A 27,255-nucleotide genomic window follows, 5' to 3' on the forward strand; every position below is an offset into this window, starting at 1 on the left:
AATAAGGACGGTCCCTGCTCAGAAGAGCTTACAATCTAAAGGACGAAATGTCAAGTTGGGGTAGTTTAGATTTCCTGAGAAAAGGTGTAGTGATTAGGTGCCGAAGGCGACATTGAAGAGGTGGGCTTTGAGCGTATGGGCTCAGGGAGTTTGTTCCAAGCATGGGGTGAAGCGAGGCAGAAAGGGCGAAGCCTAGAGTTGGCGGTGGTGGAGAAGGGTACTGAAAGGAGGGATTTGTCAAGAGAGCGGAGGTTACGGGTGGGGACATAAGGGGAGATGAGAGTAGAGAGATAAGGAGGGGCTGCAGATCGAGTGCATTTGTAGGTGAGTAGGAGAAGCTTGAACTGTATGCGGTAACTGATCGGAAGCCAGTGAAGTGACTTGAGGAGAGGGGTGATATGAGTATATCGGTTGAGGCGGAAGATAAGACGTGCGGCCGAGTTCTGGATGGACTGAAGGGGGGATAGATGGCTAAGTGGGAGGCCGGTGAGGAGTAGGTTGCAGTAGTCAAGGCGAGAGGTAATGAGAGAGTGGATGAGAGTTCGAGTGGTGTGCTCGGAGAGGAGGGGGCGAATTTTGCTAATGTTATAGAGGAAGAAGCGACAGGTCTTGGCTATCTGCTGGATATGCGCAGAGAAGGAGAGGGAGGAGTCGAAGATGACACCAAGGTTGCGGGCAGATGAGACAGGGACGATGAGGGTGTTATCAATTGAGATAGAGAGTGAAGGGAGAGGAGAAGTGGGTTTGGGTGGGAACACAATAAGTTCCGTCTTGGCCATGTTTAGTTTCAGGTGACGGTTGGACATCCAGGCAGCAATGTCGGATAGGCAGGTCAGTACTTTGGCCTGGGTTTCCGCAGTGATTTCTGGTGTGGAGAGATAAAGCTGGGTGTCGTCAGCATAAAGATGATAGTGGAAACCATCAATTAATGCAAACCAAATTAATGTATTTATTAAAAGAAAAACTATCTTGGAATTAGAGGGCTCGGCACAGTAAGCTGTGCTACCCATTAGTGTAGCAGTTTGTGCTTGATTGCCCTGTGCTAATGGTTCGCCCCGATGCAGAAACAAGGATTAGAGCAGGAAAATCAACCTAAATCAGTGAGCTAAAGAGTAGCACAGTGAGCATTTAAAACGCATGCAAATCACTGCAGTAGAAATTGCTCCCTAATATAAAAAACTGCAGTAAAATCTGGTGCAGTTTTTTTTTTATACTCATTTTGTAGTGCTGAATCTTTACATAAACTCAGGCTTAGCATGAAGATGCAGCACAGGAACAGAGTGAACTCAGATGAAGTGCAACACTTCACCTCAGATCACCGATCACTGCCAAAGGCCCCGGACCCTCCACCCCCACCCCTGAACTCCACAAACAGCCTGCACCCCCTGACACCCAAACCAAAATCCCTGGTTATCTAGTGGACCCCTCTCGCCTCCTATTGCCCCACCAGGCTCCCCTACTCATCTTTAAGATGGGAGGCAGTAGCGATGCTCACTGGCTCCTACATTTGTGTCGTCATCTCAAAACATGGCAGAGCCAGTGATGTGCTGGAGCCGGCTTGCACCGGCTCGCCAGAGCTGTTTGTTATTTTTTAAAGAATTTTGGGAACCGGTTGTTAAAACTTTAACAACCGGCTCCCAAAATTTGTGCTGGGGTGACTCGGGTCCCCTTCTGGCGGCATCGGCATCCAGCTGCCCTGTGGCTTGGGCATCTCACTTGCTTTCCTTCTCTCCAATCCTCACAGCAGCAAAACAGAAAACAGCATGAAACCATGCGCAGGGCCATAGCCCTGTACGCACCGCTGCTGGCTCCCTTCCTCCTCCTTCTCTAAAACAGGAAGTTATATCCCGAGGGGAGGGAGAAGGAAGGAAGCCTGCAGCGGCACGCACAGGGCTACGGCCCCACGCCTGGTTTCAATCTGTTTTTTTTGTTTTGCCCGCCGCGAGCATGAGGGTCGCAGAGGAGAGTGAGTGAGCGCAGCTTGTGGTTCCGCCTCAGTACCGACCTGGGAGGAGGAGGAAGGAAGCCGGCAGCAACGAGTATAGGGCTGCAGCACAAGGAGGTTAGATTGAGAACAGGAGACGAGTGAAGTAAAAAAAAAGTTGAATTCATGGAGGTTTGTCTCTCTTTCCCCTCCCCTGCACAGTCGTCATCCCCATACATTCAAAACAAAGCAAACAGTTCTTTGAGTTGCTGCATCCACGTTGTTATTCCTTAATGTTGGTAACATTTTTATTTAATCTCACTTATATTTTCAAACATGCCAGCTTGTGCAGCATACAAAGGAAGTATAATAATGGAATAACCTTTTCATAGGTAGAGTAGTGATTTGTGTCATTTGGAGAGGCCGGTTATAGGGACACTCTAACATGTGTTGTATTTATGCAGAGATTTTTTTCTCCTGGTAAAGGGCCACTAAAACAGACATCACATTATGAGAATCAGGTGCTCAGCATCCAGAGTTTCTATCTATTTATTTACTTATTTATAACATTTATATCCTACATTAAACATGAATTAGGTTGAAACCTGGGAGCACTTAAAATCTTTTTTTTTCCCTGTGCCTAGCGTGCCCACATGGGGGAGAGTGAGGAATGCGTTGCCCCTCCCCCTCCACCCCCAAATTGCATGGCTGGTTATGCCCAGAGAGAGAGCTGCTTGTTAAAAATGTTCCAGTACACCACTGGGCAGAGCCCACCAGGGATAATTATGACTTGATGGGTGTGCAGAGCTAGCTTAACCTATGGATCAGCGAGGCACTTGCTCAGGGCACTGGTGGTAACAGGCACCAAAATCACTGTTTCCTCCAGGCTCCCCATGGTTCGGCATCTCTCCCTCTATCATACTGCCCCCTCCCCACCTGCATGCGGTCTAGCATTGCACCTCTCTATCATCCACTCCCTTCTACCTCCTAGGTTTTTCTAGCAATAGCAGCAATTCAGATACACTGCCTGCAGCTGGTCTGGAAAATTTCCGCTGGCTTCCTGCCCCCTGACACAACTTTCTATTTCTGTAGGACAGCAAACAGCAGAGGGAAAGCTCCAGGGCTGGCAACAGGCAGCATATGTGAATCACTGCCAGCAACCTCTAGGAATAAAGACATGTTTGAAGGTAGAGCAGGGGAGAGGAGCGGACCTGAGAGAGAGCAGAGATATTGGATTAGGTTGGGGTTGTAGATATCAGATTGCAGGTGAAAAGTGTGTGGATGGGGGTGGTACTGATGCAAAATTTGGATCAGAGTTCCACCAGTCCTGTGAGGGGGGAAGAGGAGACACAGAGCCTGGTAGACAGGTTTTTTATTTTTTTTTCCTAATGTCTCTCTGTCAGTGTGTGAGCAAATCCCCACTCATGCACTGACAGGAAGGGAGATATTTTACTTTTTGATGCAGCAAATGGCTGCATATCAACTACAGCAGTGTGTGCTGTCTTTTTCTGACAGCTCGCACGTTTTTAACACAGTGGTATTTTTCATGCTGTTTGCTTATAGCATTGGGGAGCTAAAATGTTGTGATAAGCTTGTGTTAGAAATCTGTACCCAGAATCTGTAAACAAAGAGCCAGGGTGTCTATGAAAGAGATTTATAGATTACGATGAAATGAAACTTGAACAGCAGACTTGCAGCAGAAAGAAAACTAATATGCAGGTATTTTAAGTTGTAATGTTGTTTTATTCAGAAGATACTTGAAACCAACTCAGAGTTTATTTGTTAACTTAGGGAGAAGCAGGTTCTCTTCACCTTAATAATGAAACATACATACAGAAGCTAGCAAGACATGTAGCATAAGTACTTCTCAACAGTGAAGACCAACAGTGCCAAAGCAGGTCAGATAAATCAAAATATTAGCGTCCAGTCCATTTCAGATTAGATTAGTCCAGTTTACTTTTGTAGTTAGTTTCACTAGGTCGGAATATACCCTACACAGCTGCATAGTAACACAATAAATGATGGCAGAAAATCGCCATCCGGCCCATGCAATCTGCCTAGTTGTTCTGTTGCCGCTGTAAGATTATCTCCCATTTGCGAGTTACTGTGTGTGGTAACCTGCAAAATTTCTTTTTACCCAGGACAGCCTTTGTGCCTTTTGTACACCCATGGCTCATAGTTTCTTCCATAAACACCATCTTTCTGAGGTATAAATATAGATATTTGTAATAATTTAAATACCTAGCAAAATCCAGCCTCTTAGGTTTCCTGCTTGCATTTGTACTGGGACGTCTACTTTATTCTAGAGAAAATTGTATCTCTTATCAAGGCTGCACACTACAGCTCACAGCACTCAAGTTGCTGGGAATGCCTTCCTGATGTGCTAATCCTTTAGTACTAGGATGTGGTGAATTCTGAAGTGAAGGATCAGGAGATATAGATAGGAAAAATTGCCGAAGGACTTCATTTCTCAAAATGATATGTTGTTACAGCATCAAGGAGTGTACTATAAATTCAAGTTTAGCATTTTAGCCCTGACTTTTAAAGTGACGAGAGGGGGTGTACCTTGGTATGTACTCAAGCCAGATTTAAAGTCAGGGGGCTAAATTATATCTAGCAGCCATTTAGGAAGTGAGAGAATCCATCTCTAGATCTTCAATGTTTTCTCTGGTGTTCCCCGTGCTTTGGAATGTTTTACCTAATTATGTTAGACATGAGGTGAAGTATTTGTTGTTTAGAACAGGGCCAGCCCAAGTATATTTGACACCCTAGGTGAACCTTCAGCCACGTGTTCTCCTTCCCTTCCTTACCCATCCACCCCCAAGTATCCAGAATCTCCCCTTCCTTACCACCCTTGGATGTCCATCATCTCTCTCCTTTTCTATTCCCCCAGGTGTCCAGAATCTTTCATTTTCTACCCCCATCTCTAGCATCTCCTCTTCCACCCCCAGGTGCCTGGCATCTCTCTCCTTCTCTATGCCCTCCTGGGTCCAACATCTCCTGTTTTCTCCCCCCTCCAAGGAGTCCAGCACCTCCCTTGCCTACCCTCTTCCCTATCCCTTGCTTAAGGTATCCAGTATCTCTCCCCCGCCCTTTGCTTTCCCCCTGCCACCACCACAATCATCCTCCCGCCATTCTTTGCCAGACCTCAAGAATGCTTCAAAACGAAACTCAGTGCAGCAGTGGGTGGGCCTTCAAGCACCATATGCATCCTCATGGCCTGTCTTCATCCTCATGGCCTGTCTTCAGATAAGTGGCACTGAGTGGTTTGCTGTTCTGCTGCTGTCTTTCCAGCTGTGCCTGTGTTGCACTGCTGCTGTTCGAAGTTTGCTACCTAGTGGTGGGGCTGGCTCTCTATAGGAAAAGATGGAAGCTTGTCTGGTTTCCTGATTTATTGTAATGAGGACCTGGTTGGTACTGAGAGATGAAGAATGTTTTGGGTTATGTGACTATCATTAACTGTATGTTGTTTCTAACAGTATCTTTGCTGTGTGATGTGATTTTTTTATAAAGTTATTTTATGATGTTTTAATTTAGTTTTTATATTTTCTATATTTTGTTGTTAGTATTGTGAACCACTCTGAGTGACTCATTGCTGAACCAGCTCGGCATTTTATGATAGATAAATACATACATATCTAAATGTTATGTCTGTGAGAGAACATCTTGTGAGTGGCGTTCAAATCTCATTGAGATTTCATGTCATTTGTTTTCTTCTGTCCCTGCAATAGTGGGTCAGGGTTGTTATGATGGTCAAGATGAAATACGTTTTAGGAAACTGCAGAAATTATGATGAAGTAGATGTGACTTGAAATAGGCATATAATATTACATAGCAAGATTTCATGTTAAGATGTATTCTCTTAAGTGCCCACTCTGTTAAAATAAGCATATTATCTAGTGAAACTTTCTTTTGGATTTAGTGATTTTTTTTATCACTGAATCCTTAGTGCAGGAAGGAAGACAGATAGTATTTAATCAATTGCTCTTCCTTCCCCCTCCCCTCCCCGCCCAATTATACCTTGCATGACTAAAAAAAGAACACGTGGGTTAGGAATAGTATAAACAAACAGAATTTTGCTGCCTGCAATTATCCCCGGAAATTCAATGCCGGGACATGTCCGGGCTCCGGCATTGAAGCTAACGCTTAGTGATAGGACTTAATCGACTATGCTGAACTGCATAAAGATAGACTGACTATATGGTCCTATTTATATGGTTAATTTGGCTGGTTAAGTGATGAATATCAGCACTTAACCGGCCAAGTGCTGACTCCGCCACAGAACACCCCCAAAGTAGTTTCAGGTTTGGTGCTAACCAGACATTTTCAGCGGCGCTATCCGGTTAAGTACTGCTGAATATAACCAGTTAGCCTGGAACAAGCAATTTAACTGGCCAGGAGCTGTTTCTTGCTGGTTAAATCATTGTGAATATCAACCCCACAGTGATGCTAACCAAGTTGGCCTGGCGTCAGATTAATGGAACAGAACATTTATTATTAAACAATAGAAGGATTTCAAAGTGGATGTTTGGGGAGAATTTTGTAAAGCATTTTCCACTTTTAAAGCATGTTTTACATAAGGAAAATGGTTATTATAGAATTGTGTGGGTGAATATGCACATAAAAATACAGGTGCTGACAAGAGCGGTGTACTTTAATCTGTCCTTGTGTAGGTTTTCTGGAGGGCAGTGTTTGCACACAGCTGGGGCGGAGTTGTGAGACACGTGTAATTTATAAAGCACATGTGCCCTTGTGTAGAGTATACACACATAATTGCACCCTCTAGGTAGGGTCACTGAAAATTCTCAAGCCACCTCCATGTGAGAGATTAAGATATTTCATCCCAGAAACTCCACATCTGTCCCACATACAACCTGAAAGAATTAATAGTCAGAAGCAGACTATCCCAGTGTACATGAAGCTGCTGACATGTGAGGACTACTTCTTTAATCGCCAAACCACAGTAAAGGATGCTTGTAAAGTTCAAAACTCATTTTTCGTAGGTTTCTTCAATAAGTCCTGCCCTGTTATAAGAGTCACATGCTTAAGTGGCAGTTTTTATGTAGATAAACTTCACAGTTAACTTCCCAGGAAAGGTCAATCACATAGATGAACATGCACTGCACCACTTTAGAAGCAGAGCTATGTATGTGCCAGCTAGAAAGTTCAGCTAGAATACAGTATATGGGTGGGGACAAGCCTAAAGGAGAACTCGGAGCCAGGTAGTTGGTGGCACAATGTTTTATTCACATAACATCATATCATGAACCATGTATAACTTATGAGGATGTGCACTTGAAAGGTACAAGTTTCATTTGATAAAATGCTCCACTTGCAGACAGTGTAGAAATATGACATACATTCCTACGGTCTGTAAATCACATCTAGGTCTACTGATGGAACAGAGAAAATAGTGAAGCAGTATGAGAAGCACATTTTTAACTGCATGGTGACATGCCTTTCTCTGTATTTTGGTGTGGCAGGAATGACACGCTTTCTGAGTTCTGCAGACACATTTCTGTTAAATGGTATGACTCTCTACAGTAACAGTTTTCTCTTGTTAATGTTGCGCTGTATGGAGCACTAAAAAATATTTCTCTTTTGTATTGTGCTATGCAGCTGCAGGTGGATGCATTATATGAGAAGCTCCGATCCACCCAGGACCAACTCTCAGCCAGTCAACAGAAGGTAGTACTTTTGGGAGAGGAGCTGGCAAGTGCATCATCCATCCGAGATCGCACCATCTCTGACCTCCACAAGAGTCGGCTGGAGACTGCTGAAGTCAACATCAAACATGCAGACATGACTCTGAAGTGGAAGGAAGGGAAAGGGCAGTGGTGCAAGGAGAAGGCTGCCCTAATACAGAGCATGGAGGTACAGCAGTTCCAGAGAAGGGGCAATATAATAGTGCTGTAGAACTCAAAGGGAATGGTCAGTGGTGAAAAGAGATGGTTTCCCTAACATGACTTGGCAGTTTAGCAGTTACAGGATAGCCGGAGAGAATGGTTTCACTTCAGTTTTGCATAGTTGAGTTCTAAAAGTGATAAAAGATTCAGGTACACTGCCTACTCCCCATGAGAGGGATTATAATTTAATTGAGGCAGAGGTAGAGGATTGAAGATGGCCGTCTGCCTTGTTGAATTTAGACAGGGTTGACAAAGTGACCTCAGTGGCTTGGATCTAGGCACTACAGTGTAGGAGAATTTGGATGTAATTGTTTCCTTGGGACAGACAGCACACACTCCCTTTCTACCACCATTTGTGAGGGTGGATCAAAGATCATTATCATGGGTGGTTAGCCTTTGAACAGTGTGGAGTGAACACACATCTCTACTAGGAAAGTACAAGAAGTCTGTGTTGTCAGGAAAACCAACTGTTTTGCATTTAGAACAGAGTTGGACAGACTTTTATTTTTACAAAGGCACATATTATTGACTGCTTTCTGCATCAGGAGTCTAGAGAGTGTATGCAAGAGCTTTTTCATAAAGGATCACAAAAAAAGAAAGAGGAGCGTGAGAGGAGGCAAAGCCAAAGAGAAATCCAACTAGGTGTCTGCCTTACCATGCAGCAGTGGTGTGCTGGAGCCAGCTCGCTCTGGCTCACAAGAGCTGCTTGTTAAATTTTGACAGCTCTTGCGAGCCGGTTGTTCTTTGGGGCGAGCTGGCTCCATTACGGGAGGTAAGCATAGCAGGAGGGCGCCATCACAGGCCATGCTTACCTCCCCTCCCGCTCCCAAACATGTGCAACGATGTCCTTCGCCCCCACCCTCCCCTCCCGCTCCCATCCGTCTCTTTTTGTATTACCTCCGTCGAAGCGCTGCCTTATGTAAAGCCCTGCTGCCCGTCTCCAGCCTTCCCCTGCTTGCGTCTGATGAGTTCATGCCCTTAGTCCTGCCTTCTGACGTCATTCTGACGTCATTTCTTTTTTCCACGGCGGGACTGAGTGAACGAACATCATCACGAAGCAAGCAGGGGAAGGCTGGAGACGGGCAGCAGGGCTTGAAATAAGGCGGCGCTTCGACGGAGGTAATACAGAAAGATGGATGGGAGCGGGAGGGGAGGGTGGGGGCGACGGAGAATCGCTGGACATAGATGGGAACGGGAGGGCAGGTGAGGGAGGAGAATCACTGGGCATGGATGGGCAGAGGGGGCAGGGGAGAGAATTGCTGGGCATGGATGGGCAGAGGGGGCAGGGGAGAGAATTGCTGGGCATGGATGGGTAAGGGTGGCAGGGGAGAGAGTTGCTGGGCATTGATGGATAGAGAGGGGCAGGGGAGAGAGGAGAGTTTCAGGACATGGATGGAGGGGAGGGCAAGAGAAATTCTGGACATGGATGGAAAGGAGGGAAGGGAGAGAGAAGAAATGCTGGACATGGAGGGAAGATGGAGGAAGGAGATTAGATGAGGGAAAAGGAAGTGAGGAGAGAAACTGCACATGGATGGAGAAAATAGGCAGAAGCTGGATCCACTGTACAGTCAAGTCTGCGGAGGACCAGAAATGAAGAAGAAAGGAGGAAAGAAAAGAAATAAATGGAAAGGAAACCCTGGAAACGGAGTCAAGGGAACAGATAGAGAGCAGCAGAATCAGATACTGGGTCAGCATGATCAGAGAAACAAAGTCACCAGACAACAAAGGTAGAAAAAAATAATTTTATTTTCATTATAGTGTTTGGAATATGTCCACTTTGAGAATCAGGTGCTGAACGTTAAAAGTTTATATTTATTTACTTATTTATGGCATTTTATCCCATATTAAACATGAATTAGATTGGAACCTGGGATCATTTAAATTTTTTTTCCTGGAGAGAGTAATGCATTGCCCCCCCCCCCCCCCCCCCCCGGCTATAGCTAGCTCTGCAATTTTGGGGGGGGCGCAGAGGTGGGTGGGGGGGCACAGTGGTGGATGGGGGGCACCGAGGTGGACGGGGGGGGGGGGCGCTGAGGTGGACCGGGGAGAGAGCCTGTTGTTAAAAATTTACCAGCACACCACTGCCATGCAGATACTGTTACTTTTTAAGAGCTTGATGTCAGGCCCCACAGGATTTATCCATGCATTCCCAAGCAGCTTCTCTATTCATATTAGCCACATAATTGACTTCTATAGTTGTCCCTTAATACAAGAAACCATCTCCTCCTCTGCCCATGCCCCGATACTGCACAGAATCTGAAACACCATCTAACTGAGCCATATATTTTCCTGCCAGCCCTGTGATCAGCTGTTTTCAAACAGCTGATCTTTTTTTTTCCTGATTTCCATTTCTTTGCCATTAATGTGTACTAAAGGCAGAATTGGACCCACAGCAATTAAAAGAAAAAGATGCAAAAGTAATATCAGCTCTTTGCAAGAACAATAGTTTTCTGGGCTGGCAGGCAAACACACAAAAGCAGCAGCAATAAGTGCCTTTGGAGACAGCTTGCTATGAACTGCATCAGTCAACCCTGAAGTGATGTTGCTGTCAGAAGGAAGGTTCTCATGTATTGGTTGTGACTTGTGGACTGTACTTTCCTCACCCCCTCTCCTTAATTTAGGACAATTTCATATTTGTGGCTTAAAATTTAAAAAATAAATTGCTCTCTTGAAGAATGTAAAGTGTTCCCAGTAAATTTTGGGACTTATTAATGCACTTTTCACTACCTTTCAGCATCATTGTCTAATCAGCTTCTGTGAGAGTCAGATGGCAGCCATATCAAAGTTAATACCATTTTTCAAATGTTCAAAATGTGCTAAAAATGTATCCACCTTTTGCATTTTACTCAGGCTCTGTTCCTTATATACACCTCATGTGCTGAGAATAGTCCTCAGAATCTGCAAAGAATCCTTCTGCATAAAAGAGAAAACAGTCTTGACATGGCATCTAATGCGTTGTTAGTCTTCACTAGCTATGCTGCCTCTTTTGCAGGTAGAGAAGGATAAAATCCTGAAGCTAAGTGCAGAGGTGCTAAAGCTGGAGAACAGTTTTCAGGAAGAGAAAAGCCAGATGCAAAAGCTGAGGAGTGAACGCTCTCGGGAGAGGGATGCCAGCCTAGTAAGTGCCACCAAGGGGAATTCCAAGTCAGGTTCTCAGCTTTCAGCATCAATAATCAGAGGTCTATCAAATCCAATTTTCTTCCAGGGGTCTGTGCTGGGTCCGTTGCTTTTAATGTATTTATAAATGACCTAGAGATGGGAATAACTAGTGAGGTAATTAAATTCGCCGATGACACAAAATTATTCAGGGTCGTCAAGTCGCAGGAGGAATGTGAACGATTACAGGAGGACCTTGGGAGAATGGGCGTGCAAGTGGCAGATGAAGTTCAATGTTGACAAGTGCAAAGTGATGCATGTGGGTAAGAGGAACCCGAATTATAGCTACGTCTTGCAAGGTTCCGCGTTAGGAGTTACGGATCAAGAAAGGGATCTGGGTGTCGTCGTCGATGATACGCTGAAACCTTCTGCTCAGTGTGCTGCTGCGGCTAGGAAAGCGAATAGAATGTTGGGTGTTATTAGGAAGGGTATGGAGTCCAGGTGTGCGGATGTTATAATGCCGTTGTATCGCTCCATGGTGCGACCGCACCTGGAGTATTGTGTTCAGTACTGGTCTCCGTATCTCAAAAAAGATATAGTAGAATTGGAAAAGGTACAGCGAAGGGCGACGAAAATGATAGTGGGGATGGGACGACTTTCCTATGAAGAGAGGCTGAGAAGGCTAGGGCTTTTCAGCTTGGAGAAGAGACGGCTGAGGGGAGATATGATAGAAGTGTATAAAATAATGAGTGGAATGGATCGGGTGGATGTGAAGCGACTGTTCACGCTATCCAAAAATACTAGGACTAGAGGGCATGAGTTGAAGCTACAGTGTGGTAAATTTAAAACGAATCGGAGAAAATTTTTCTTCACCCAACGTGTAATTAGACTCTGGAATTCGTTGCCGGAGAACGTGGTACGGGCGGTTAGCTTGACGGAGTTTAAAAAGGGGTTAGATAGATTCCTAAAGGACAAGTCCATAGACTGCTATTAAATGGACTTGGAAAAATTCCGCATTTTTAGGTATAACTTGTCTGGAATGTTTTTACGTTTGGGGAGCGTGCCAGGTGCCCTTGACCTGGATTGGCCACTGTCAGTGACAGGATGCTGGGCTAGATGGACCTTTGGTCTTTCCCAGTATGGCACTACTTATGTACTTATGTACTGTGTGGTAATCCCAGGAGGGTGCAACTCTGCTTCTTCCTACTTTCCCATTGCTTACACTGGGAGTAATTCTATAAAGAGGGCACCAACATTTAGGCACCAAGAACATGTATTAATATATGTGCATATGTGGGCATATATATGCATAAATGCCAATATTCCAGTTCTGTGCTATTCTATGAAATGACAAATGCGATAGTGCATAATTTGAAATTATATGCATGAGTGGAGACTGTATAGCTAATGTAAGTGCTCACACCTAAAATATGTATACATATACTTAAAATATGTATACATATTTTAAGTATTCTGGTAGTATTCTGCACCTACTTTTCTTTATAGAGTCAGCTCCAGATAGGTGACTTCCTGGTATCTAAATATAAGCCCCACCCACCACCACCAGTGTCCAGAATCTTTTATTCCCTAACCCATTCCCTGTGTCCAGCATCTATCTCCTTTCCTACCCTTCCTATATCCAGCATCTCATAGGACAAGCAGGCCATGTTATTCTCACACGTAGATGATCCACGTCGTCTAGTGTGGAACGCTTTTACATCATACTACAACTTTAAGAGCATGCAACAGCGTCCCCACTGCGCATTTTCGAGTGCATTCCCATCACTACTACTACTACTACTATTTAGCATTTCTATAGCGCTACAAGGCATACGCAGCGCTGCACAAACATAGAAGAAAGACAGTCCCTGCTCAAAGAGCTTACAATCTAATAGACAGAAAATAAATAAAGTAAGCAAATCAAAACAATTAATGTGAACGGGAAGGAAGAGAGGAGGGTAGGTGGAGGCGAGTGGTTACAAGTGGTTACGAGTCAAAAGCAACGTTAAAGAGGTGGGCTTTCTGTCTAGATTTAAAGGTGGCCAAGGATGGGGCAAGACGTAGGGGCTCAGGAAGTTTATTCCAGGCGTAGGGTGCAGCGAGACAGAAGGCGCGAAGTCTGGAGTTGGCAGTAGTGGAGAAGGGAACAGATAAGAAGGATTTATCCATGGAGCGGAGTGCACGGGAAGGGGTGTAGGGAAGGACGAGTGTGGAGAGATACTGGGGAGCAGCAGAGTGAGTACATGTATAGGTTAGTAGAAGAAGTTTGAACAGGATGCGAAAACGGATAGGGAGCCAGTGAAGGGTCTTGAGGAGAGGGGTAGTATGAGTAAAGCGACCCTGGCGGAAGATGAGACGGGCAGCAGAGTTTTGAACCGACTGGAGAGGGGAGAGGTGACTAAGTGGGAGGCCAGCAAAAAGCAGATTGCAGTAGTCTAAACGAGAGGTGACAAGGGTGTGGATGAGGGTTTTGGTAGAGTGCTCGGAAAGAAAGGGGCGGATTTTACGGATGTTGTAAAGAAAGAAACGACAGGTCTTGGCAATCTGCTGGATATGAGCAGAGAAGGAGAGAGAAGAGTCAAAGATGACCCCAAGGTTTCGAGCTGAGGAGACAGGGAGAATGAGAGAGCCATCAAAAGAAATAGAAAACGGGGGGAGCAGGGAGGTGGGTTTGGGGGGGAAAATGAGAAGCTCGGTTTTGGTCATATTTAATTTCAGGTGGCATTGAGACATCCAGACAGCAATGTCAGACAAGCACGCTGAAACTTTGGTTTGGATGCAAGGTGAGATATCAGGGGTAGATATCAACCGCAAGAGCGCAGGACCATCTGTCTCCATCCGCCTTGAGAGAATGCGCTGTTCACGGCTCCTCACAGCGTTTGGTGTGTGATTACTTTTTGAGCTTTTTGTGCCTTCCCTGTGAGGTTTTTTCCCACCTCGTTTTGTATTTTCCCCTTTTCGGGACTCTCTTCTCCTTACCCTTAAAAGTTTTAGTCATTTTTCCCCACTTTGTTTTCATATTTTTTCTCGAGCTTACTAGGCCCTCTTAGGCCTGAGCTTCGGTTGGGATTTTCCCTACCTTTTGTCTTGGTGATTTGCCACTTTTTCTGTCACCATCTATTCGTTTGATTTGGCCACAGCTGTTTCTCCTTCCATGTCATCAAAGGTTCCCACTGGCTTCAAGTGCTGTGCTCCGTGCAATTGGACCATTTCTGGAACTGACACCCATTCCTGGTGTCTCCAGTGTTTGGGACCAGATCACAAGTCTACCAACTGTATTTATTTATTACACTTGTATCCTACATTTGCCCGCATAGCAGTAGGCTCAATGTGGCTTACAGGTTCCGGAGAGGAGAGTGCCAACTCCGGGAATATATACAGAGTGGAAAATAGAGTATTCTTTGCCTACGTATGCAGAAAAGAACATGATTGTCCAGAGAGGCTCAAAGAGAGAAGATTTTTGTATGTAGTAGGCTCGAATCAGCATTGGCGCTTGCACCTGCGTTGGGTGCATCGGTCCCCATGGCTGCTAGACCCATGTCTGACTCTGAGAGTGAGTGTACATTGAGCAGGTCTTCACCTGTCTTGGTGCCGGCTGCTTTGGACACGACACCAAGGACACACGAGGATTCAACATCATCCTCATCAGCACCGAGTAGTGTTGATGCTCGGCATCGGGCGAAAGCCAAGAAGCACAAGCATCGATCCCCCTTGACACATGGTGCCAGGAGCACCAGGGCACCAAGAGATCCGGCACCTGAGAAGTGTTGACACCAGGCGGAGTGCTCTCCCTTCATCGAGGAAGTGCCAATGCAGGGGACTCCATGCTGCCCGGAGCAGGTACCTGAGTCGATCCCAGCAGTTCAGCAGCCTGTCTGTGTACTGACACCCCAGCCTTTCCCATTGTCGACCCTTGATGAGCGCATCCAGGTCATGCTGCAGGAGCACTTGGTGGGAATAATCCAGCAGAATGCCTTGGCATCAGGGGTTCTTGCGCCAGCCATGCCTCTACCTGCTCCCTTGCAAGGCCCTCAGCCTGTGGTGAAGTCACTGATGCCAGTGCCGAGTGCAGTACTGGCGTGCACAGCCACCCATGCTGGTATCCCCTCGATGATGATGGTAGAAGCTTTGTCGGAGTCGAGGATGGATCCTGCATCTTGACACCATTCCAGGCAAGGACCAAGTTCCTCATACTCGAGGTAGGCTTGGTCTCTGCCCTTCCATGAGGAGTTCTTTGCTGACACCGATATGAAGCACTCCTGGGCGTCTGATGAGGATCCACGGTACTTCTTAGAGGAGGAGTCATAGTAACCTAGTAATATACATAGTAGATGACGGTAGATAAAGACGTGTACAGTCAATCCAGTATACCCAACAAGATAAACTCATAGTATAAGGTATGATACGAATACTTGATCTTGATTTGTCCTTGGCACAGACCGTAGAAGTCTGCCCAGTACTGGCCTTGTTCTTCAGTTACAGAAGCTGAAACTGTCCAGCTACGATCAGGGTACAGACCATAGAAGTCTGCCAAGCACTGGCTTTGCTTCCCAATTACTGGTGTTGCCATCTAATCGCCACTAAGGCTTGTTTGGTTCCATGCCTACTATACAGGATTCTTTTGTGCTTATCCCACGCATTTTTGAATTCCATTACCATTTTCATCTGCACCACCTCCCATGGGAGGGCATTCCAGGTATCTACCACCCTCTCCATGAAAAAATACTTCCTGACATTATTCCTGAGTCATTCTCCCCGCAACCTCAGTTCATATCCTCTAGTTCTACCACCTTCCCATCTCTGGAAAAAGTTTGTTGTAAATTAATACCTTTCAAATATTTGAACATCTATCATATCACCGCGCTCTCTCCTTTCTTCCAGGATATATATGTTGAGGTTCTCAAGTCTCCTCATACATCTTGCGACCCCATACCATTTTGGCTGCTTTTCTCTGAACCGCTTCAAGTCTTTTTAAGTCCTTACAAGATACGGTCCCCAAAACTGAACACAGTACTCCAGGGGGGTGGGGGACAAAATTCCCCGGGCCCGGCTTCCAAGGGGGGGCCCGGCACTGGGGTCTCTCTCGCTCTTGAAGAAAACTCTGGCGCCGGGCTCCCCTTGGAGGCTGCGGAGGAGCGGATACAGCCAGGCTTTGGGCCAGGGCCTCTAGTTTGGCTGGCAGGGTCCACCCAGGCCCCGGCAGCAGAAGAAGTTTTCTTCCAGTGCTGCTGTTCACTCTGCTGCATTGCCTGCCAAGAGGCTGCTTTTCCCCTCTGGCCACGTATGCTCAGTTTTGAAACCAAGCATGCGTGACAGAGAAAAAGCAGGGGCAGGGCAGGCAATTGCAGCAGAGTGAAGAGCGGGCTGGAGGAAGACTTCTTCTACTGGCAGGACTTCTGGATCCCTGCCAGCCAAAATATTTGTAGTTGCAGCGATCCTGGGGGGCGGCAGCGGTAATGATCCTGGGGGGGGGGGGGGGGTGTCCTGGTCCAGGCCTGGCGGCAGCCCTTCCATACACCTAACTCAGTCTCTCAGCGGCCCTGCCTGCCACCTCCAAAATCACAAGTAAGCAGCAGGTTTAGAAGGGAAAGTATCCGTCCCTGTCTCTAATGTACGCTGACTACATCCACTTATGTGGCCAGTTCTAAAATCTCCTTCTTAGGAGGTGATTTTATAAAGGATTTTTCACATGTGCAAAAGACCTGTTATAAAATTACCCTACTCGTAAAAGTACGCATGGTGACAAGAAGATGTGTACTGTTACCTGAAGATAGTCATGATCTGGGGAACAGTTTGGGCAGAGCAACAGCAGAGTTCCATATACACCTACGTGTGTATTTTTGCACCTGTCTGTAATGACTGTGGTGGACGTGCTTCTGCGGTATGCTTTTGACTAAGTTGCAGCTGGACCATTTGGTCTGTCAACATGGATAGCCATTCTCATCAGACCCCTGATTCAGGCATTGTTGCTGAAATAGGTCTCATGTTGGGTCTTTTAATAAAGAACTCTTTGCTGTCTCAACTCCAGAGGCCCTTGGTGCTTTTTGTTCTTCTGTGTGTGTACTTCAGCCACATAAATTTACCCCATCTTCCAAGCTGGTGAGAATGAACACAGCCACATATTACCCTGAATAAGTCACTAAAAATTGCACATGCAAATTTGGGTGTGCGCCCAGTGCTGATAATTGAATTCTAACAATCCATTATCAGTTCTAATTGGCAGTAATTAAAATTTACATGCAGAAATTTATGTGTGGATCCAAAGCGTGGTCATGGGCGGACCGGGGGTGTTCCCACAATTTATGCACGCTGTTTATGGGGATTGAGCACAGGGATTTACACCAAGGTGTTTGGTCGCACCTGAATGTAGTTGCAGTTCCTGGCTTTTAGTGCTATTCTCTAAACGGTGCCTAACTTTAAGCACTAGTTTTTAGGCACCATTTAATAGAATTTAGTCCATTAGCCCCAATTTCAGCTGCTTTTGCCTCTTGAATGTGCTTCTGGCCTCAACAGTTCTACTCCTAATGTGGCATTGGCAGAATTTTTACAGTGACCAGAGAAACAGGTGACCATTTGAAACAAAGAGCATTCATGAACTTCACAAGCTCTCTATGGTTCATCACTAGTTGAGGACATGAATTTATTCAGTGAAAATATATTTGAGCTCTAAAGTGGGCTTGACGGTACTTTTTTCTTCCCGCCAAGACTCACTATAGGCACCGAATGATTTAATAATCCTAGCCTGAATTGAAGTATATGCCACATTTCACAGCATTTAGAGACTCCTGAGGCAGGGCCATAGGCCGAAACACGGCTGTGTCGAGTCTGTAGATTGATAAGTACATAAGTATTGCCATACTGGGAAAGACCAAAGGTCCATCAAGCCCAGCATCCTGTTTCCAACAGTGGCCAATCCAGGTCACAAATACCTGGCAAGATCCCAAAAAAGTACAAAACATTCTGTACTGCTTATCCCAGAAATAGTGAATTTTCCCCAAGTCCATTTAATAATGGTCTATGGACTTTTTCTTTAGGAAGCCATCCAAACCTTTTTTTAAACTCCGCTAAGCTAACCGCCTTTACCACATTCTCTGGCAACGAATTCCAGAGTTTAGTTACATGTTGAGTGAAGAGAACTTTTCTCCAATTCGTTTTAAATTTACTACATTGTAGCTTCATCGCATGCCCCCTAGTCCTAGTATTTTTGGAAAACGTGAACAGACACTTCACATCTACCCATTCCACTCCACTCCACTCCACTCATTATTTTATACACCTCTATCATATCTCCCCTCAGCCGCCTTTTCTCCAAGCTGAAGAGCCCTAGCTGCTTTAGCCTTTCCTCATAGGGAAGTTGTCCCATCCCCTTTATCATTTTCGTCGCCCTTCTCTGCATCTTTTCTAATTCCACTATATCTTTTTTGAGATACGGCAACCAGAATTGAACACAATATTTGAGGTGCGGTCGCACCATGGTGTGATACAAAGGCATTATAACATCCTCATTTTTGTTTTCCATTCCTTTCCTAATAATACCTAACATTCTATTTGCTTTCTTAGCCGCAGCAGGACACTGAGCTGAAGGTTTCAACATATCATCAACGACGACACCTAGATCCCTTTCTTGGTCCGTGACTCCTAACGTGGAACCTTGCATGTCGTAGCTGTAGTTTGGGTTCCTCTTTCCCACATGCATCACTTTGCACTTATTCACATTAAACATCATCTGCCATTTAGACGGCCAGTCTCCCAGTCTGGTAAGGTCCTGTTGTAATTTTTCACAATCCTTCCGCAATTTAACGACTTTGACTAACTTTGTGTCATCAGCAAATTTAATGACCTCACTAGTTACTCCCATCTCTAGGTCATTTATAAATATGTTAAAAAGCAGCAGTCCCAGCACAGACCCCTGGGGAACCCCACTAACTACCCTTCTCCATTGAGAATGCTGATAAATAAACTCTATATTTAAAAGCATTGTCCAGTCCTCCTCCTTGAGTCACCTTCACTGTTTTCTGTGTGCTCGATGAAAATGTCATAATTTCACGAGTGTTTGAGTGAGGAATCCACCCCTCCCCCTTTGGTTTTTTGTTAAAGGAAATCAGCAGTTGTGGGTGTGATGATGTAGTTAGCCTTGGAGAAATGTGCCAGTCCAGGCAATTATCATGTGGTTGGTGAGGATTTTGTTTCACTGCTGTCCACTTTGTTATATATGCACGGGAGATTTTCAGCTTACAGTAGACCAGTGTTTCTGAAGCTGGTCGTACAGTATCTTATCTCCCCTTATCAGTCTAGTTTTCAGACTAGCTACAATGAATACGTATGAGATGCAAGGGAGGCAGTGCATGAAAATCTGTCTTATTAATATTCATTGACAACAATTCTATAAATAAGGCACTAATATTTATGTGGCAAATATGTACGTAAATACCTGGAATACCAACATATATGCTGGTATGTGTGCACATATACACATAAATGCCAGAAATCTGCCTAAGTGCTAGTCCATAAATACGAACAAATATGCATCTTACAAGGTGCATATTTGACAGGTGAACATACACATGGGCCAAGTTTGGGAGGAATTCGCAGTCATGAAATTTACAAAATACTGCAAGATACGCACATATCTCCAGCATTTATACAAGCTCTATGGATGAAGGAAGTGCTCATACCTAAATTATAGATGCATATTTTACCAGTTATGCTAGCATTCTATAAAGGAAAATAAACACCTACTTTCTTTTATACAATAAGTGCCACATAGCTACCCTGTTACAGAATTGCCTCTGTTGTGGCCATTCTGAGAACGAGACTGGCTAGAGTAGGGATGAGCAACCACGGTTCTCGAGGGCCACAACCCAGTCAGTTTTTCAAGATTTCCACAATGAATTTGCACGAGATTGATGTGCATGTACTGCTTCCTTTACATGCAAACAGATCTCATTCATATTCATTGTGGAAATCTTGAAAACCCAACTGGATTGTGGTTCTCGAGGACTGTGGTTGCCCACCCCTGGGGTAAGGAATACTGAAGAACTGACTTTAGAAACACTGCCCTAGATAACCATGTGGTGAAAGCTGTTAGGGAAGCAGAAGGAAGTTGGACTCAACGGATCTTTGGCACCTCAACATAACCAGTTATATTACTGTGTTCGGCCATTTTCTAGGTATCCCATACACCCTGCAACTCACCCTTTAATATGGCAGATAAGACTGATGCCTTCACTCACTTTCTGTCCCTGTACATCCAGGTCCAGTTATCGGAAGGCCGACGGGAGCTGAAGGAGCTTCGCTCAGCTTTGAAGGTCGCTCAGATGGAAAAGGAGCACTTTCAAGAGGAAAAACAGGTAAGTCAAGAAAACTCCAAATTCTTTCCCCACTTTTCTTCCATTTCCTGTTCCTGATATGTTTCCCTTATCCTCCTCTCGTTTAGGTTCTGCAGGACTATGTGAAGAAGTTGGAAGAAAGGCTGGAGAAGGTGGCAGATGAGAAATGGACCGAGGCAGCGGCAAGTGAGGGGATTGCCACTGCCACAGCATTGGCTTCAGGTTAGTTTGAGGTTTGAGTTACAGAAACAGAACCTGAGATATATAACCTGCAATTAATTAGTACATTCTGACACCTTAAACAAAGGCATAGAGGGGAAAAACCTTTACAGAGCAGAGTAAATGTGCCATGCTGGTCCATCATTTTCTGTGTTACTATGACAACAGCATACTTAGCCCATTCTACACAGACCTGATGAAGGGAGTAACTCTTCAGTATACACTTATAACCTATAACTTAACTCATCTTTGTTTCATCATGAAAAATGTAGGGCAATACTGAAAGCCACTTATGCAGTTAATATTGAATGCTGACCATATATGTATTTTTTAATTTGCCAACCCAGAAAACAGATAAAGATTGGTGATATAAGTTGCTACATGACCAAAATGTATCTGTTCAAAATGGGGCAGGATTATGGGCAGTCTGGAGGCAGGTCTAGAAGCAATATGTAGAGTGGTGAAATTCATACATTCTCCTTAACTTAAGTTCAAGTTTCAGTTCAAATATAGCAGGAATAACTTTATTTATCAAATCTCTTAAACCATACAACATAAAATTCAAAACAAGAGGAAGCATTTTGTTTTATAATAAAACATAGACATAAGTAATCCAAATGAATATAAATAGAACCATCTTCAGACTCCCCCCCTTACAACAAAATCTAATATCTATATTCATCCTAGCAATTCCATCTACCTATGGAAGGTTTTGTTTCTTATAATCTTCCATGTAACCAATATCTTCCTCCACTCACTGCACCCCCCCAAACCTTTTCCTCCCCTTCCCACCGAATCGCTCCCTTCAAACGAGCAGTGACTGTAGTTAGAATTGGTATTCTGTTTTGTGATGTAGTACCTCCCAGTTGATTCAGTACTAAGCTGTGGATTCTCAGGGAACGATTCTGGGCCCGATATTCAGACCACAGGAGTTAGCCAGGCTAACTCGTGCAGTCAGCTATGAGCCCAGATATTCAATGCCAGGCCATTTCCAGTGACCAGCGTTGAATATCCAGTTTATTTTTGTTTGGTTAAAACTTAAACAACCAAGCCAATATTCAGTGCTAGCCAGTTAAGTTTGAACCAACCAAAGGTATTCCAGGTATGGATGCAGCCAAATATGGCTGCCAAACTCACACTGAAAATCAGCGGGTAGCTGGTTATATCGTGTGATTGGCTTAACTGCGAATTTTCAGCGGGTCATGTCTAGCTGTGTCCTGCTGAAAATTTGCAGGTAGACAGTTATGGGGCATTTAACCATCCAGGTGCCGATCCTGGCTGGTTAAATGCTTGTGAATATCAGGGAGGGTCTTTATGTAGGGATCCTATATCTTTAAGAACTTTTTACTCTGCTTAAAAGAGCATCTTGCTTCTTATAATTCCAACAGCATAAGAGCATGGGATGTGTTGCGCCAGGGTCCATACTTTAAAAATACACATGTTCCTCATTTTATATGAATAAGTTATCTATTGGGTGGCGGAGCAGGTGGGGGAAGAGAGGTTGGTAGTTGGGAGGCGAGGATAGTGGAGGGCAGACTTATACGGTCTGTGCCAGAGCCGGAGATGGGAGGCGGGACTGGTGGTTGGGAGGCGGGAAATACTGCTGGGCAGACTTGTACGGTCTGTGCCCTGAAAAAGGCAGGTACAAATCAAGGTAAGGTATACACAAATGAGTTTATCTTGTTGGGCAGACTGGATGGACCATGCAGGTCTTTTTCTGCCATCATCTACTATGTTACTATATGAAGTTATGCCAGCATTTTCTGTGTTCAGACTTGAATGCTTGGCTCTGTTGAAAATCCATATAAGTTTATATGGATAAATTACCCTTTTAACTACATATGTTCACCGTCCCACCGAATATTGTCTCTCATTTTTTAGAGGGAAGATGTATTCAGGTGACTCATATATAAACTTATCTTTTATCAGATCATGCTGCATAAGTCCGTGCTAAACCTGTGTCTAAATGATTCTTACTAGCACTGCTGTCCTTGCACAGCTATGTCTACCTGAAATGGGACTTGATAGAGCCAAAAAGACCAGATCCACAGCTGTAGAGTTTTCAGAGACATAAGTTGAGCAAGCAAATGGAGGTGTCTACAGTTAGACCTCCAAAGAGGGAACAGTTTAGAAGCTTTTTAATTGGTTGCATTTCATTCATTTTCAGTACACAAATCACCCATACATTACTGCACCAACTATATAGATGTCTACTTACGACTCCATCATAGAAGTTGAAAACCTGATCCATTTTCTGTGTACAAATGTGATATGCACACCCGATTCTCTTTGAAAATGTACTCCATACTCTCCTCTTACATTAGAAACTTACATGGAAAATGTGCAGTTTATTGAACTCCTGTTTAAACCTGGATAAGAGATTCTGCTGCTGACTTCCACACTTCTCCCTTCCATGGCACATGAATAACTTAAGCCAAACTGAAATTTTAAGCAAAAGCAATAAAAAGGTTTTAATACAGCCCCTACAAATCAGTTTGCTTCCCTAGTTTTGTAATACGCCCAAGGTTTTAATTTCCTGCAAATTCTGGAAGGGGAAAAAAAACTTCTGTAGAATTTTAACCCAGTCTTCATCTCTTTAAGCAAGCCTACCCAAATGCCCCAACCTAATCTCGCCAACTTCCACCCCCAATTCTGTTCTGACTTAAATACCAACCTCCCATCCTTCTCTTTCCATCTCTCCTTAATTTTATCCCTCCTTACCCTTTCTCACAAATTACACTATCCTATCCTGTCTACCCTCTTTTATCCTAGTCATATATTATCTAGCTCAACTTATCATACACTACTAAGCCCAACTTTACATTGTTTTACTACTGTTTTATTAAAATTCTATTACCTTTGTATTTCAAATTACTATGTAAGCCGCATTGAGCCTGCACTATGTGGGAAAGCGCGGGGTACAAATGTAATAATAATAATAATTTAGCCCTTTGTGGTAAAAGATTCTGCAATATTTTCTTGTGCAAGGTTTTTTAATACTCATCCTTTTTTCTTCCCTTTCAGTTATTATTATTACATTTGTACCCCACGCTTTCCCACATAGTGGGATTCTAGCATCATGACCCTTCATCAAGTCTCCAGTACCTATCTCTTGTCCTCTCTGTCCCCAATCCTAATATCACCCACACCAGTGCATGGTTGGACCGTGTCATAACCTCAGTACCCACCTCAATCCCCTCCGGAACTAAGCCGCTTTCCAGCAGTAACATATCTATTTCTGGAGTATTTTTATTTATTTATTTATTGCATTTGTATCCCACATTTTCCCACCTCTTTGCGGGCTCAGTGTGGCTTACAATAAGATATGAATAATGGAAATACATTTGTTACAATTTGGTTATGGGTTACATTGTACAAGTTATGCGAGATCATAGAAGTATCGTTTGGAAAATAACAATGGGACATCAACATTGATATCTTGGAAGGAGACAATGGGAAGCATAAAGGGCAGTATTAAGACACAAAGACATATGGTGTATATATTTCTGTGAGTAAATGTATGAGTGATGTGGAATTACGGGGTTGAGAGATCAGAAGTGGATGTATGATACATTGATGAACAGTGAGTGTGGACTCTATGTGTTTTGGCTCTTTCCGTAAATTGTTTCAAATAGATGGGTCTTCAATAACTTGCGGAAGGAAGCTTGATCGTTAATCGTTCTTAAGTTGCGCGGCAGTGTATTCCAAAGCTGCGTGCTCACGTGAGAAAAGGTTGACGCGTGCAGCGTCTTGTATTTCACACCCTTGCAATTAGGGAAGTGGAGGTTGAGGTATGTTTGGGATGATCTTTTAGCATTTCTGGGTGGTAGGTCTATCAACTCGGACATGTAGGCTGGGGCTTTGCCATGAATTATCTTGTGGACTAATGTGCATACTTTAAAAGTGACGCGTTCCTTGTACTATGATGCACTTGAGAAAAATAAAGTATAGTCCTGTAACCAAGGATTCATTTCTCTCCAAATATCTACCAAGCCTAAGCTATTCAAGACCCCTTCTCCCCCCCCCCCCCCCCCCCCCCCCCACACACATACACACAAGTTGTCCAGGCGTAGATTCAATGCAAGATTAAAATCTTTTCCCATCAACGCTGGTCCATCTTTATCATCTATGAGTTTCCCCATCACTTGTTTGAAAGAACGTCCCCTGCTCTACATTGGTGATATATATGTTCACTACTGTATGTTTCTTTCCAACTTAAGACGATAAGAACGTAAGTGTTGCCATACTGGGACAGACCGAAGGTCCATCAAGCCCAGCATCTTGTTTCACGACTGTGGCCAATCCAGGTTACAAGTACCTGGCAGGATCCCAAAAGAGTACCATACATTTTATGCTGCTTATCCTAGAGGTAAGCAGTGGATTTTCCGCAAGTCCATCTTAATAATGGCTTATGGACTTTACTTTGTAGCTTAATTGTGTGCCCCCTAGTCCTAGTATTTTTGGAAAGAGTAAACAAGCGATTCAGGTCTACCCATTGCACTCCACTCATTATTTTATTATTATTTTTTTTTAATGTTTGAATATTTTATTGAGCATCATTACAATACAACAATGTAAACTTCTTCATTTTTCTCCCACATTTCCCCCCCCCCCTCCTCCCCCTCCCAGCTCTATGTCAACTGTCCTTATTGGGTTAATCGCTTGAATCGAGACCACAGTTCAGAAGATGGGCTGTACCTTCCCATTCTTTTGTCCGTTAGTTGCTCCAATTCCCCGACCAGGGAAAGTTTCAGAGTCCAGTCCAGCTCTGAGGGAGCCACCTGTTTCTTCCAGTGCATTGCAATGACACTCTTAGCCGCTGTTAAACAAATCCTCTTTAGGCGCCTCTGCCATTTAGTTCCTCTTCTGTTACCGAGACCCAAAAGACACCAATGCGGCGTACATTGAAACGGCTTATTCGTACTTTCTGAAATTTTTGTCGTTACTGTCTTCCAGAATGTTTGTAAAGTCCGGCACGACCACCAAATATGCAAAAAAGTCCCCTCCTCATCTCCACACCTCCAACACAGTGAGGATGCCGAGGAGAACATAGCATGTAGTCGATGCGGGGTGTAATACCACCGCGACAATATCTTAAAAGCATTTTCTTTTAACAACACACAATTCGAGGCTTTTTTGACTTCTGTTACTATAGCCTTCCACTCATTTATTGTAAACTCCCTTTGCAGATCCTGTTCCCATTTTATCATATAAGCACATTTCTCAAAAGATCTACCTCTGATCAATTTGTACAACATAGATATAACTCTTCTCATTTTCCCCAATGATCCCCACAAATTTTCAAGTTCCTCGTATTCTCCCGGGTCCCTTTTCAACCACCCTTGTTGGCTCATATAATGCTTGACTTGTATATAAAAATAAGTATCTCCCGCACCTCCCCCACACTGTTCCCGGATCTCCTCTAAGGGTCTTAACTCCCCATCATCCAGAAGATCCCTAAAACAAATCAACCCCTCCTCTTCCCACCACCCTGCAACCTGGTGGCCCATTCCCACTTGAAAAGCCGGTTCCCAACCTATACCTGCCATTGTGGAAGTTTTCCTCCTTATCCAGAACCTGGTTCTGAAAGAGGCCCACAAGGTCAACAGATGGTTCACAAATGGATTCGTTGTCATTTGGCCATATACCCTCGGTTCTAGTGAAGCCCATATAACCGACTTCAACTTATAACCCTGCACCATCTCTTGGTCTAAACTAGCCACCACCGATGGAGGCTCCTGACTCCATGCCACCACAAACTTTACCTGTGCAGCCCAAAAGTACCATTCCAAATTGGGCACCCCCCTCCCTCCCAGGTCCACCGACTTCCACATCATTTTCCTATGTATTCTCGGAGCTTTACCCCCCCCATATAAATTTCATAATCTCCCCCTGAAGCTTATTTATTTCCTTTTTAGGTACCTGCACAGGCAAAGTCTGAAACAGGAACAAAATCCTGGGTAAGATATTCATTCGTACTGTTGCTATTCTCCCCCACCAGGATAGCCACTTACCCTGCCAGCCCGCCATGTCCCTATGTATTTGTTGAAACAACGGGCCATAATTTAGTGAGTATAGCTGATTCAACTCAGAGGGTATCTGAACCCCTAAATATTTGATATTGCCCTTCTTTAGTCGAAATGAGAACCCCTGTAGCATCTCTTCCAGTCGACCCTGTGGGATAGTCACCCCCAGAACTTCAGACTTGTCATAGTTTATCTTAAACCCTGAAATTCTACCAAATTGATTAAGCTCTTTCACCAAGTTTGGTAAAGTCGTCAGGGGACTCGTGACAAAAAACAGAATATCGTCAGCAAATAATGCCAGCTTGTGTTCCCTGCCCGCTACCACCATCCCTTTTATGTCGCCCATCTCCCTTATCCTCTGCGCCAGCGGTTCAATCGATATCGCAAACAACAAGGGAGATAGTGGGCATCCTTGCCTCGTACCTCTCCCTATCTTAAATGCATTAGAATACCCCCCATTTACCTTGATCCTTGCCGAGGGTCCTTCATATAACCTTTGCAACCATCCTATCAACCCCTCTCCCACACCAAGATGCCTCAAAACCTCCCATAAATAGGGCCACTCCACCCTGTCAAAAGCTTTTTCAGCATCTGTGCTTAGCAAGGCCATATGTCGACCCTCCTGTTGAGCCTCCCAAATCATATGCAGTGTACGGCGTATATTATCGGCTACTTGTCTCCCCGCTACAAACCCTGATTGATCTGGGTGGATTAATTTGGGCAATATCCCCCCTAATCTGTTCGCAAGGACCTTA

The 27,255-nt window shown here is 44.4% G+C and overlaps 1 protein-coding gene across 2 annotated transcripts in view; it reads left to right on the forward strand.

The window, feature by feature from the left end:
* CALCOCO1 (calcium binding and coiled-coil domain 1) overlaps positions 1–27,255 on the forward strand; it is a 188,343-nt gene that overhangs the window by 98,854 nt on the left and 62,234 nt on the right. For both annotated transcript variants that reach the window (XM_030198341.1, XM_030198342.1), the window contains 4 exons: positions 7,544–7,798; positions 10,823–10,948; positions 20,181–20,276; positions 20,363–20,477. In XM_030198341.1, coding sequence (XP_030054201.1) covers positions 7,544–7,798; positions 10,823–10,948; positions 20,181–20,276; positions 20,363–20,477 — 592 coding nt within the window. The remainder of the gene's footprint in view (positions 1–7,543; positions 7,799–10,822; positions 10,949–20,180; positions 20,277–20,362; positions 20,478–27,255) is intronic.

Source organism: Microcaecilia unicolor, chromosome 3 (genome assembly GCF_901765095.1).
Source record: "Microcaecilia unicolor chromosome 3, aMicUni1.1, whole genome shotgun sequence".
In the NCBI taxonomy this organism is placed as follows: domain Eukaryota; kingdom Metazoa; phylum Chordata; class Amphibia; order Gymnophiona; family Siphonopidae; genus Microcaecilia; species Microcaecilia unicolor.